Below are 13318 nucleotides of genomic sequence, written 5' to 3' on the forward strand. Positions count from 1 at the left end.
CCCTGTAGTACACAACCCAACAGTGCGCTTACCCCTACAGTACACAACCCAACAGTGTGTTTATCCCTACAGTACTCAACCCAACAGTGTGCTTAACTCTACAGTACACAACCCAACAGTGCATTTACCCCTACAGTACACACCTCAACAGTGTGTTTCCCCCTACAGTACACAAACCCAACAGTGTGGTTACCCCTACAGTACACAACCCAACAATGCACTTACCCCTATATTACACAATCCAAAAGTGCATTTACCCCTACAGTACACAACTCAACACTGCGTTTACCCCTACAGTACACAAGCTAAAAGCGCATTTACCCCTACAGTACACAACCCAACAGTGCACTTACCCCTATAGTACACAACCCAACAGTGCGTTTACCCCTACAGTACACAATTCAACATTGCGATTACCCCTATAGTACACAACTCAACAATGCGGATCTCCCGATAGTACACAACCCAACAGTGCGTTTACCCCGATTGTACACAACCCAACAGTGCGCTTACCCCTACAGTACACACCCCAACAGTGTGGTTCCCCTTACAGTACACAACCCACAGTGCGTTTACCCCTACAGTACACACCCCAACAGTGTGTTTCCCCCTACAGTACACAAACCCAACAGTGTGGTTACCCCTACAGTACACAACCCAACAATGCGCTTACCCCTATATTACACAATCCAAAAGTACATTTACCCCTACAGTACACAACTCAACACTGCGTTTACCCCTACAGTACACAAGCCAAAAGTGCGTTTACCCCTACTGTACACAACCCAACAGTGCGTTTAACCCTACAGTACACAAGCCAAAAGTGCGTTTGCGCCTACTGTACACAACCCAACAGTGCGTTTACCCCTACAGTACACAAACCAACAATGAGCTTAACCCTATAGGACTCAACACAAAAGTGCATTTACCCCTACAATACACAACACAACAGTGCGTTTACCCCTGTAGTATACAATCCAAAAGTGCATTTACCCCTATAGTACACAACCCAACAATGCGTTTACCCCTGTAGTACACAATCCAAAAGTGCATTTATCCCTACAGTACATTCCCCAACAGTGTGCTTGCACCTACTGTACACAACCGAAAAGTGTGCTTACCCCGTAGTACGCAACCCAACAGTGCGTTTACACTACAGTACACAACTCAACAGTGCATTTACCCCTACAGTACACACCCCAACAGTGTGCTTGCCCCTACAGTACACAGGAGAAAGTGAGGTCTGCAGATGCTGGAGATCAGAGCTGGAAATGTGTTGCTGGAAAAGCGCAGCAGGTCAGGCAGCATCCAGGGAACAGGAGAATCGACGTTTCCTGAAGAAGGGCTTATGTCCTACAGTACACACCCCAACAGTGTGGTTCCCCCTACAGTACACAACCCAACAGTGCACTTACCCATACAGTACACAAGCCAAAAGTGCATTTACCCTTACAGTACACAACCCAACATTGCGCTTACCCCTATAGTACACATCCCAACAATGCGCTTACCCCTACAGTACACAACTCAACAGTGCATTTACCCCTATAGTACACAACACAAAATGCATTTACCTCGACAGTACACAACTCAACATTGCGATTACCCCTACAGTACACAACTCAACAATGCGCTTATCCCTATAGTACGCAACCCAAAAGTGCATTTACCCCTATAGTACACAACCCAATAATGCTTTTACGCCGATTGTACACAAACCAACAGTGCCCCGACTGTACACAACCCAACAGTCCACTTACCCTTACAGTACACAACCGGACAGTGTGCTTACCCCTACAGTACACAACCCAACAGTGCGCTTACCCCTATAGTACACAACCTGATAATACGCTTACCCCTATAGTACACAACCCAACAGTGCGCTTACCTCTACAGTACACAACCTGACAGTACGCTTACCCCTATAGTACACAACCCAACAATGCGCTTACCCCTATAGTACAAACCCAACAGTGTGTTTACCCTTACAGTACACACCTCAACAATGTGGTTCCCCCTACAGTACACACCCCAACAGTGCGTTTACCCCTACAGTACTCAACCCAACAGTGCATTTACCCCTACAGTACACACCCCAACAGCGTGGTGCCCCCTACAGTACACAACCCAACAGTGTGGTTCCCCCTACAGTACACAACCCAACAGTGTGTTTACCCCTACAGTATACAACCCACAGTGCGTTTACCCCTACAGTACACACCCCAACAGTGTGTTTCCCCCTACAGTACACAAACCCAACAGTGTGGTTACCCCTACAGTACACAACCCAACAATGCGCTTACCCTATAGTACACAATCCAAAAGTGCATTTACCCCTACAGTACACAACTCAACACTGCGTTTACCCCTAAAGTACACAAGCCAAAAGTGCGTTTGCCCCTACTGTACACAACCCAACACTGCGTTTACCCCTACAGTACACAAACCAACACTGAGCTTAACCCTATAGTACTCAACACAAAAGTGCATTTACCCCTACAATACACAACCCAACAATGCATTTACCCCTGTAGTACACAATCCAAAAGTGCATTTACCCCTACAGTACATTCCCCAACAGTGTGCTTGCCCCTACTGTACACAACCGAAAAGTGTGCTTACCCCTGTAGTACACAACTCAACAGTGCATTTACCCCTACAGTACACACCCCAACAGTGTGGTTACCCCAATAGTACACAACCCAACAGTGCGTTTGCCCCTACAGTACATACTCCAACGGTGTGTTTGTCCCTACAGTACACACCCCAACAGTGCGCTTACCCCTATAGTACATATCCCAACAATGCGCTTACCCCTATAGTACACAACCCAACAGTGCATTTACCCCTACAGTACACAACTCAACAGTGCGTTTACCCCTATAGTACACAACACAAAATGCATTTACACCGACAGTACACAACCCAATAATGCTTTTACGCCGACTGTACACAAACCAACAGTGCATTTACCCCGACTGTACACAACCCAACAGTGCACTTACCCTTACAGTACACAACCAGACAGTGTGCTTACCCCTACAGTACACAACCCGACAGTGCGCTTACCCCTATAGTACACAACCCAACAGTACGCTTACCCCTATAGTACACAACCCGACAGTACGCTTACCCCTATAGTACACAACCCAACAGTGCGCTTACCTCTACAGTACACAACCCGACAGTACGCTTACCCCTACAGTACACAAACCAACAGTGCATTTAACCCGACTGTACACAACCCAACAGTGCACTTACCCTTACAGTACACAACCGGACAGTGTGCTTACCTCTACAGTACACAACCCGACAGTGCGCTTACCCCTATAGTACACAACCCAACAGTGCGCTTACCCCTATAGTACACAACCCAACAATGCACTTACCCCTATAGTACACAACCCGACAGTACGCTTACCCCTATAGTACACAACCCAACAGTGCGCTTACCTCTACAGTACACAACCCGACAGTACGCTTACCCCTATAGTACACAACCCAACAATGCGCTCACCCCTATAGTACAAAACCCAACAGTGCACTTACCTCTACAGTACATAACCCAACAGTGCGCTTACCCCTATAGTACACACCCCAACAATGCGCTTACCCCTATAGTACACAATCCAACTGTGCGCTTACCCCTATAGTACACAACCCGACAGTACGCTTACGTCTACAGTACACAACCCAACAGTACGCTTACCCCTATAGTACACAACCCGACAGTGCGTTTACCCCTACAGTACACAACCCAACAGTACGCTTACCCCTACAGTACACAACCCAACAGTGCGTTTACCCCTACAGTACACAACCCAACAGTACGCTTACCCCTATAGTACACAACCCGACGTTGCGTTTACCCCTACAGTACACAACCCAACAGTACGCTTACCCCTACAGTACACAACCCAACAGTGCGTTTACCCCTACAGTACACAACCCAACAGTGCATTTACCCCTATAGTACACAACCCAACAGTATGCTTACCCCTACAGTACACAACCCAACAGTGCGTTTACCCCTATAGTACACAACCCAACAGTACGCTTACCCCTACAGTACACAACCCAACAGTGCGCTTACCCCTACAGTACACAACCCAACAGTACGCTTACCCCTACAGTACACAACCCAACAATGCGTTTACCCCTACAGTACACAACCCAACAGTGCGTTTACCCCTATAGTACACAACCAAACAGTACGCTTACCCCTACAGTACACAACCCAACAGTACGCTTACCCCTATAGTACACAACCCAACAGTACGCTTACCCCTACAGTACACAACCCGACAGTGCGCTTACCCCTACAGTACACAACCTGACAGTGCGCTTACCCCTTTTATATTTTTTTACTTCTCCGAACTGGCCTCAGTTAATGATCCTTCCAGAATGTCATTCCTTTCACTGCTATAATTGATTCCTTGATTAATATTGCAATTCTACCCCTTGTGTATAACTCATCTATCTCGCCCTAGTATATCACGAATATTGAGTTGCTCATCCTGCCCATTTTTCAGCCGTCTCACTCATAGCTGTGATATTGCGCTCCCACCTATGTCTCTATGCTCTCAGCTCATCTGTCTTATTCTTCAGGCTCATCGCATTAACATGTGTTCTATTTACTCTTGCTAAACTCACTCCTTTCTTATCTGTTTTCTCTGCCATCCAGACTTAGCTACTTGCATTTTAATTTCCAACTAATTATTAGGATCCTATCCCTCTGCCAATTGAAATTTTACTCACCATTAGCGAATATCATGAGGATATTGGTCCCATTCCATAAATACAGGTCTCACATCCCCCAGAAATGGTCCTAATGCCTCAGAAATCGAAAGCCCTTCCCCCGCACCATTTCTCCAGCCAAGCATTCTTCCACACTATCCGTCTTTCCCTACATTCACTACTGAGTGGCACTCGAAATGATCCAGAAATTGCTACCTGGGAAATCCAGCTTTTCAATTTCCTATCTACCTGTAGTTCCCTAAAGTCTGGTCACAGCATCTCTTTCTCCCCTGTCATTTCTCTTTCTTTCTACATCATTGGTCCCAACATGGACCACGACCTCTGGCTATTCACCTTCCAAGACATTCTTGACTGTGGCACTCGGGAGGCGTGCTATCCTGGAGTCACATCTATCACCACAGAAGTGCCTGTCTACTCCCCACACTAACAAATCTCTGCTGAGCTGCTGCTCAAGCTTCAAACCCAGAGCTCCAGCCAAAGGCACTTCCTGGCCCCAGGGTCATCCAGACCGTCAGGAACATCCAGGGTTCCCCACATTGTACAAATCATGAACCTTCTTTAAAATTAATTCATGGGATGTGGGTGACAGTGGTTAAAGAAGCAGTTGATGCCTATCTCCAAATGCCCAGAGGGCAGTAAAGAGTAAGCCACATTGCTCTGGGTCTGGAGTCACATGCAGGCCAGACCAGGTCAGTTTGGCAGATTTCCTTCTCTGACGGACATTAGGGAACCAGGTGGGTTTGAACAACAATCAACAGTGGTTACACAGTCACCAGTAGGGCCAGTTTTATAAATCCAGATTGTTAGTAAATTAAAACGTCATCATCTGCCCTGGCGGGATTTGAACCCATGTCCCTAGAACATTAGACTGAGGTTCTAGATTACTAGTCCAGTGACAATTAGCGAGGCCTCCCCAGACATCTTAATGGAGTAGAACACAAACTCTTGCTTTTGGTTTATCCTCACTCCTACTTAAGTATAGGCCAAAATAATCTAAATCTTGTCTTTTCAAGACAATCAGAATTATTTAAGCCTATCAGGTGAAGAAAGTTAGTTTTGAAGTTCTAATGTATTAACGATGTATGTAAAGCCTTTACGTTGTACTTATAGTCTTAATTTAAGCCAACATTCAGTCACAAAAGATAAGAGAAATATCCAATATGTACCTACTTAATTAGAATATGGCTGAGTGGATGCTATTCTGAACAAGGTCCTTAAACTGTTTATTTGATCATGATTGTTTTGATATTAATTGTATCATTTGACTTTTACTATAAATTTTGCTTCTGTCTGATCATCTTCCATATCTGCAAACTTAATGTTGGATTTAGCCTTCATGGAGTCACTGACAGAATGATACTACAGAGTAGTAGACAGTCATGCAGTGAAAGAGTACTTGCTGGTCATGTTAATTGCTCCTTCACTCATTTGTAAGACAGAAAGTTTCAATTCAGCAATGCACATGTGCTAGTGCAGACCCTGTGAGATTAGAGGTAAGATACATCTTAAATATGGACTTTATCAAACAGAAACTTCACCAGCTGCCCTGGTGAGATTTGAACACACATGTCCAGCATATTAGCTTGGCCATTTTCCGATTACTAGGCCAGTTACGTAACCACCAGTTCCATCATTTAATTCGTATAGTTTAACTACACTGCAGCTGCGTAGTGTGGCAATTTAGGTCTAGACCAGCTGGAGTGTAGAATAAATGAAAGGAGAGATCATTCGAGGTATACACGATGCTAAAAGGAATTGACAAAGTAGACAATGCTTCGAGCAATCCAAAATGCAACGTCAGAGATTTAGGATAAGATTTCGGATAAGAGGTAACTGATTTGTAACTGAAATGAGGAGAAATTACTTCTTTTAAAGGGTCGTGAATCTGTGAAATTCATTACCCAGAGTGTGGATGCTTGGACCCAGATAGAGTTTTAATTATTAATAGGTGAAAAGGTTACGGAGAGCAGGCAGAAAAGTGGGGTTGAAGCTGAGATGAGCTCAGCTTTGATCAGATTAAATGGTGGAACAGGCTCAAGTGGCTGAATTGTCCTTAGATCACATTAGAATCACATGCTCAAAGTTAAACTCACCCTCTCTGTCAAAGTCAGGTTTCCAAAAATTAATCATTGTTTCATCTGTATTCTGACCTAGATGAGAGAGAAAGAAAACAAATCTTGAGTTTCAAGTCAAGTCCTTGAAAAAGGAAATGAGCTGTGATTATTCACAAGCAATGGACTCATGCCCTGTGTCTGGGGAAGATACAATGTGGCTCCCACTCTCACTGCATTAATGAGCTTGTGCTGCAGAAAACCCTCAGAAAGATCTGGGCCAAAGTAAGACTTCAACCCAAAACAATGGAGACTCAGGGAAGTCTATAACAAATAAAACCATCAGGGGCTTGAACTACATCCATTCTCATTCAATACAATAACCCCTGCCAGATGAAGACGTGCTGGCCAATAGCAGAGGCGTTTGGACTGAATACTCCTTTCTATTCTGTAGTTTCACTGCTATTCAGGGGATCTATTGTCTAGCTCCAGTTTTACAAAAACCAGGAGAGAGCCAGAACTGCCTGGCAACTGATGAAATAGAATTAAATTTACATACTTTGTGTCTCGAATGATTCTGGGCTAGATCCCCACAGTTGGCTCCCTCTCTGCCCATGTCTTTGACCTTCAAAAATAAAAGGGAAATGTTTATTTGTAACTTTAATGTCCATAACTTCCATAAACTATGAAGCCTAACTACATTTCACAACATTCCAGTATGCCATTACTTCCTACACACACACACACACACACAATCAACACCTGAAAGACAGATCACTTACCAGGGGCTAAAGAGTCCAACTTCCACAAAACGGGATCCTGGGCTCTGTGACCTGCCAATGATCACAGCACAGGGATTACCAGACTGAAATAAATTATCAATGTCCATCCACTTTGCCTGCTATTGTTCTGCTAGTCACATGATATAATGATGCAAAATTGTTGAGTAATCAGTGATCCCTCTCTGCCAATGTGTGACCCAGAGGGGCGCTGAGGAAAACTCCAGTGATGAAGACCTTCCGAAGAAAGGGTCATACTCTAAGTTTCAAATGACATAGAATTACAGACTTTCCAGCACAGGCAAGTGCTGGCCACTCTGCCCATTCAGTATTTATGATTTACCTCAGTCTCCTCCCACTTTACTTCATCGCACACTCTGTATATCCTTTCCGCCCTCACACATTTCCCTTCAATGTACTGCTGTGTGGTCGAAAGTTCCACAGTCTCCTTACTCCTAAGATTATCAGATTTGTTTGTGATTATCTTGTATTTAGGATCCATAGGCCTTCGTTTCCACAAGCATAAATGTCTTCTCTGCATCTGATTTAACAGCTCACTCATATGCTCCATTCTCAAAATGTTATTATCTGGAGAAAATACAATTGTCCCACTTTGTAATTGAACGAATAAACACTAACTGTTTCTGGGAGCAGATTATGATCCTCACATTTTCATGAGGAGAGCAATACCAAATTCATCAGCCTAAGGCAGGCAAATCAAAGGTCAAATGACCAGATCAAGGTCTACTCCCTGAGTTGCGCTGCCTTGAGATGTATCTCCTGGTGAATTGTCCTTCAGGATTTCAACGCTATATCAATGTGTAGGTGGGAAAAGGAACTGAGCAATGTGCCTTTATCTCAAATACCTGTCGAAGGTCACCATGTACCAAACCTGTGAGAATCTCCATTAGGTGATAACCTAAAACTTCAGTGTCAAAATCCTGCTTTTACATGAAATGTGTCAGCTACATGCAGAGTGGTTGCACTCTCCCTCTCTTCCCAGTCAAGTAAAAGGAACAAGGTATGCAGTGTGGCCCATTCACCTCTCCCTGCTCCAAGGTAAGTATTGGCTCTCTTTAATAACTGTATCTAGAATCTAATCACCGCCCATTGACATTCAATGGGGTTACCATCATTCAATTTCCCACTGCCAACATCCTGGAGTTTATCATTGACCAGAAACTCAACTGGACTCGCCACATGAATACAGTGGCTACAAGAGCAGGTCAGAAGCTAGGAATACTGCGCCGAGTAACTCACCTCCTGCCTCCCCAAAGCCTGTCCACCAGCCTACAAGGCACAAGTCAGTCACACTTACCTGGACAGATGCAGCCCCAATGACACTCAAGGAGCTGGACACCATCCAGGACAAAGCAGCCCACTTGATTGGCATCACACCCATAAGCATCCACACCCCCCATCACTGACGCTCAGTAGCAACACTCAGTACTAGCTACAAGATGCACGGTAGAAATTCACCGAAGATCCTCAGACAGCACCTTTCAAACCCACAGCCACTTCCATCTAGAAGGACAAGGTCAGCAATGACATGGGAACACCACCACCTTCAAGTTCCCCTCCAAGCCAATCACCTTCTTGACTTGGAAATATATCACTATTTCTTCATTGTCACTGGGACAAAATCCTGGAATTCCCTCCTTAATGGATCAACCCACAGCAGGAGGACTGCGGCAGCTCACCACACCTTCTCAAGGGCCACTATGGACGGGCGATAAATACTGGCCCAGACAACAATGCCACATCCCACAAATGAATAAGTGAAAAAAGTCCAGGAGAAAGGTAAGACCAAATGTACTCACTGCTTTCCCCATGGCTGAGAACCCATTTCCCGTAGTCCAATAATCCAGACTTGGAGTTGTAACCTAGGGAGCAGAAACTCAATTTAAAAGCAGCAGTGATTGCACAAACCATGGCAGGGGGACTGGATTGGGTTGGGATATCTGGTCGGTATGGACGAGTTGGACCGAAGGGTCTGTTTCCGTGCTGTATATCTCTATGACTCTGCAACTTTATGAGTGTGAGGGTTAGGCAGCCCCGTTCTGTGCAGATTGGCATATGCCTCCCACATCCTACACACTGGGACTGAACAGCCATCCAGCGTGGAGATTAAAGGACACTATCCGACAACACCTGGAAATCAGTGGGACATGCCCAAGAACAAAATGGACACATTAACTGGAATCGTACCAGAGCTGAGGGATTGGAGAAGGTGGGATTGCTCTCCTCACTTCAGGGAAGGCAGGCAGTTGTTATAGGGTCTATATAGAGCAAAGCAGGAGAGGTAAGCAACAGGAGATCATTAATAAAAGAACCAGAGAGAGAAGCAGAGAAGTAATTTTATACGGAATTGTTGGGATCTGGAATGCCTTAACTTGAAACGGTGAAGGGAGCAAACTCTGTAATAATGTTCAAAAGGGTATTAGATAAATACCTGAAGAGGAGATGTTTACAGCTTGGAAGGAATTGGATAGCCATATCATTGGGCTGGAGCAGTCTTAATGGGCTGAATGGGCTCACTCTATGATGTCCGAATTAGAGCCTGGGATTTGGTGTGATATCTTGTGTTCCCATGCCATATCTCAGGTGGGAATTTGGGAACTACTGGGAATTTCAGCCTCTCTCAGCGGTTCCCCTCCCTCCCCAGATTGTGTGCAGGAGAGGGGAGACAGTTCACATGCTGCATGCGTGCCTGACCTGGTTTGTTATTGGTCTCGGTGTCTGTCCAGGCGTATGCAGGGTCAGTCACGAGCTCACCGTTAGCTGTTGCAAATACAGAAAAGTGTCAGTGGTTGAAACTGCATCCTTCTGCTGTTGGCCAAGTCACAATAGGAACCACCAAACATTTGAGACCAACGTCTCCCCCAGAACAAGCTGCCCGGTCCTCCTTGCCACCCTACAGTCAGTTAAAACACAAACTTGTGGGAAATGACATGGAAATAGAAGGTTCCCATTGCAGTTATAATGAAGCAACTCACTGAATTGGAATCGATTTGTTTTGCATCTCATACACAATAATCCACAATTTGCAAAACTACGACAATTACATTCAAATACAGTTGGTAAGAGTTAAGTAGGATTCTGATCATACAAACATTTTTCAAATCTTGTTATTTTCTCAGTAATAGTAATCTCTGTTTTATCTGCTCCATCTCATGTGTCCTGACAATGTCTCAGCTAACCTACCCCCTCATGTTGGTTTGCAACATAGGGTGATACCGATCGCGCAATTTCAATTCCTGCATTGGCTGAGGTTAACATGAAGGACTCTCCTTCTCAGTCTCTCCCCTCACCTGCGGCATAGACACCCTCAGGTTAAACCACCACCAGTTTGTCTCCCTCTCTCTCGCGCTCTCTAGTGAGAGCAGCCCTGTGGTCCTCTGGGATTATGGTGACTTTGACTTTACCTTTTACAATGTACAACTAACGTGCAATTAGTGAATCAAGTTTTGGAAGAAATATGGTGAAAGTGTGGAAATTTTATAAGAAAAAGAGAGACTTGTATTTTTATAGTGCTTTTCACACCCTCCCAAAATGCTTTATAACCAATACATTTAATGTTGCAACGTAGTCAGTTTGAGAATGATTGGCATTCCCTGGTGAATGGCCTGTCCAGCCCCAGTGATCAATGACCCTACGGTATGAGATGCAGAAGCTGTCTGAGGTCCCTGCCAAAAGGTCAAGGTGCACTCAGCAAGGAGAATAGCAGCTGGAACATTGGCTTGCTGAAGGAATCACTCAGAGCTTGGCCATGCCCTGTGTCTTGTGAAACCAGAAGGTAAGAGAGAGACACTACCAAAATGGTTGCCTTAACCAACCACAGAGGCTGTCTCGGGCTGCCCTGGAATACAGCACACACACACACACAGACACTCACACTGACCCATCCCTACACCGACACAACCATACACACTCACAGTGACACACTCCCCCACCCGACAGACACTCACACAGACACACACACCCACCCACCTGACAGACACTCACACTGACACACACACCCACCCACCCGACAGACACTCACACTGACACACTCCCCACCCAACAGACACTCACACTGACACACACACACAGACACTCGCACTGACAGACACACAGACACACACACAGACACACACACACACAGACACACATACACACACTCTCACGCAGACTTTATTGTGACCATTTGACCATTGTGCTGTATTTGGAGAAGGAGAGGTGAGAGGTGAGAGGAACGAGGTAAAATAAAGACTGAGGGAATGGAAGATGAATGAAGAAACAAGAAGAAAAGCAGAAAACAAAACCTCTGGCGGAGCAGAAGCAAGTTGTCCAGCGTGTTTTGAAAGTGTCTGGACCGAACATACCGAAACTAGCACCCAAACTGCCCGTCCTGTGCAATGTGATGGCTGGCTCCTGGCGGTGGACTCCTGGGGTGGGGGAAGAGGGTGACAAAAGCAGAGTTCAGCATTACACAGTATGATCCCACAGTAATATGCGACTCAGGTAAACACAAAGTCAGGTAAACACTAGCCCGGTACCTGCACGTGGTGGAGGGTAGTTCCTGCTGGTGAAGTCGGATGCGGGAAATCCTCGGAATGCTGGAAAGGAAACCATCAGTCCATCAATCAGGATTCCTCTGGCATTACAAACCCGAAACAACGCAGATAGACAAACGGAGTGGATATGTCATGCACTGCCTACCTGATCGCTGTCCTGGACCACCATGAGGGGAGAGGAAGTGACCCACAATTGACATCATTCATTTAAAAAGAAACAGTGGGTGATGCCAGCAAGTACTCCAAGCTGCTGAAACATTCCGAAAATGGAGAGGCCCCAAACAGCTGTAATCCAAAGGGTCTGATGTTATATAATCACCAGATAGAGGGTCTGGTGAGACCCTCAAGAATAAAGTAATGGGAGGACAGGGATGGTCATTACAGAGGAGGACTGCTACAACTTACAGCAGCACTCCAATAAACTTGCAGAATGGACAAATAATTGGAAAGTGATGTCGCACCAGATAAAATGTGAGGATGGAAGAACAGGGAGGACATTAATTACCTGGAACATGAGCGTTTCGGTAAAATAGAGGAACAAGGAGTAGAAATACACTAAATGTTGAAAGTTACATCCCTGGTTAGCAGGAGGGTTAAAAACCAAAGCAAGCACTGTATTTTATTTCGAGGGGGATAGAATTGAAGCATAGGGGTCGAATACTAAACCTTGGTTTAGTCAATACCCTTGGTTAGATCACACTTAAAGAACCAATTATGGTCTGGCCTCTGAAATAAAAAGGAAACACTGACACTAGACAGGGCATGAAACAGATTTATGAGGATTGTACAGAAATGTGGGGGTAAACACATCAGGAAAGGTCTCATCTATCTTGGGGAAAGGCTGAGGCAGGGCCTAATCAGGGTCTTTAATATTAGAAGGTTTTGACATAGAGTCATAGAGATGTACAGCATGGAAACAGACCCTTCGGTCCAACCCGTCCATGCCAACCAGATATCCCAACCCAATCTAGTCCCACCTGCCAGCACCCGGCCCATATCCCTCCAAACCTTTCCTAGTCATATATCCATCTAAATGCCTCTTAAATGTTGCAATTGTACCAGTCTCCACCACTTCCTCTGGCAGCTCATTCCACCCTCTGTGTGAAAAAGTTGCCACTTAGGTCTCTTTTATATCTTTCTCCTCTCACCCTAAACCTATGCCCTCTAGTTCTGG

General features: G+C 45.3%; 1 protein-coding gene across 3 annotated transcripts in view; it reads right to left on the minus strand.

Annotated features, from left to right (window-relative positions):
- The window catches only part of vit (vitrin), a 55647-nt gene that overhangs the window by 21363 nt on the left and 20966 nt on the right, over window positions 1-13318 (minus strand). The window contains exons 8-14 of one of the 3 annotated variants that reach the window (XM_043680679.1): window positions 12127-12186; window positions 11893-12015; window positions 10304-10369; window positions 9409-9471; window positions 7592-7642; window positions 7369-7434; window positions 6852-6908 (exon numbers count right to left, since the gene is read on the minus strand). In XM_043680679.1, coding sequence (XP_043536614.1) covers window positions 6852-6908; window positions 7369-7434; window positions 7592-7642; window positions 9409-9471; window positions 10304-10369; window positions 11893-12015; window positions 12127-12186 — 486 coding nt within the window. The remainder of the gene's footprint in view (window positions 1-6851; window positions 6909-7368; window positions 7435-7591; window positions 7643-9408; window positions 9472-10303; window positions 10370-11892; window positions 12016-12126; window positions 12187-13318) is intronic. The other 2 variants (XM_043680695.1, XM_043680687.1) reach the window with 2 other exon arrangements.

Source organism: Chiloscyllium plagiosum, chromosome 3 (assembly GCF_004010195.1).
Source record: "Chiloscyllium plagiosum isolate BGI_BamShark_2017 chromosome 3, ASM401019v2, whole genome shotgun sequence".
Taxonomy (NCBI): domain Eukaryota; kingdom Metazoa; phylum Chordata; class Chondrichthyes; order Orectolobiformes; family Hemiscylliidae; genus Chiloscyllium; species Chiloscyllium plagiosum.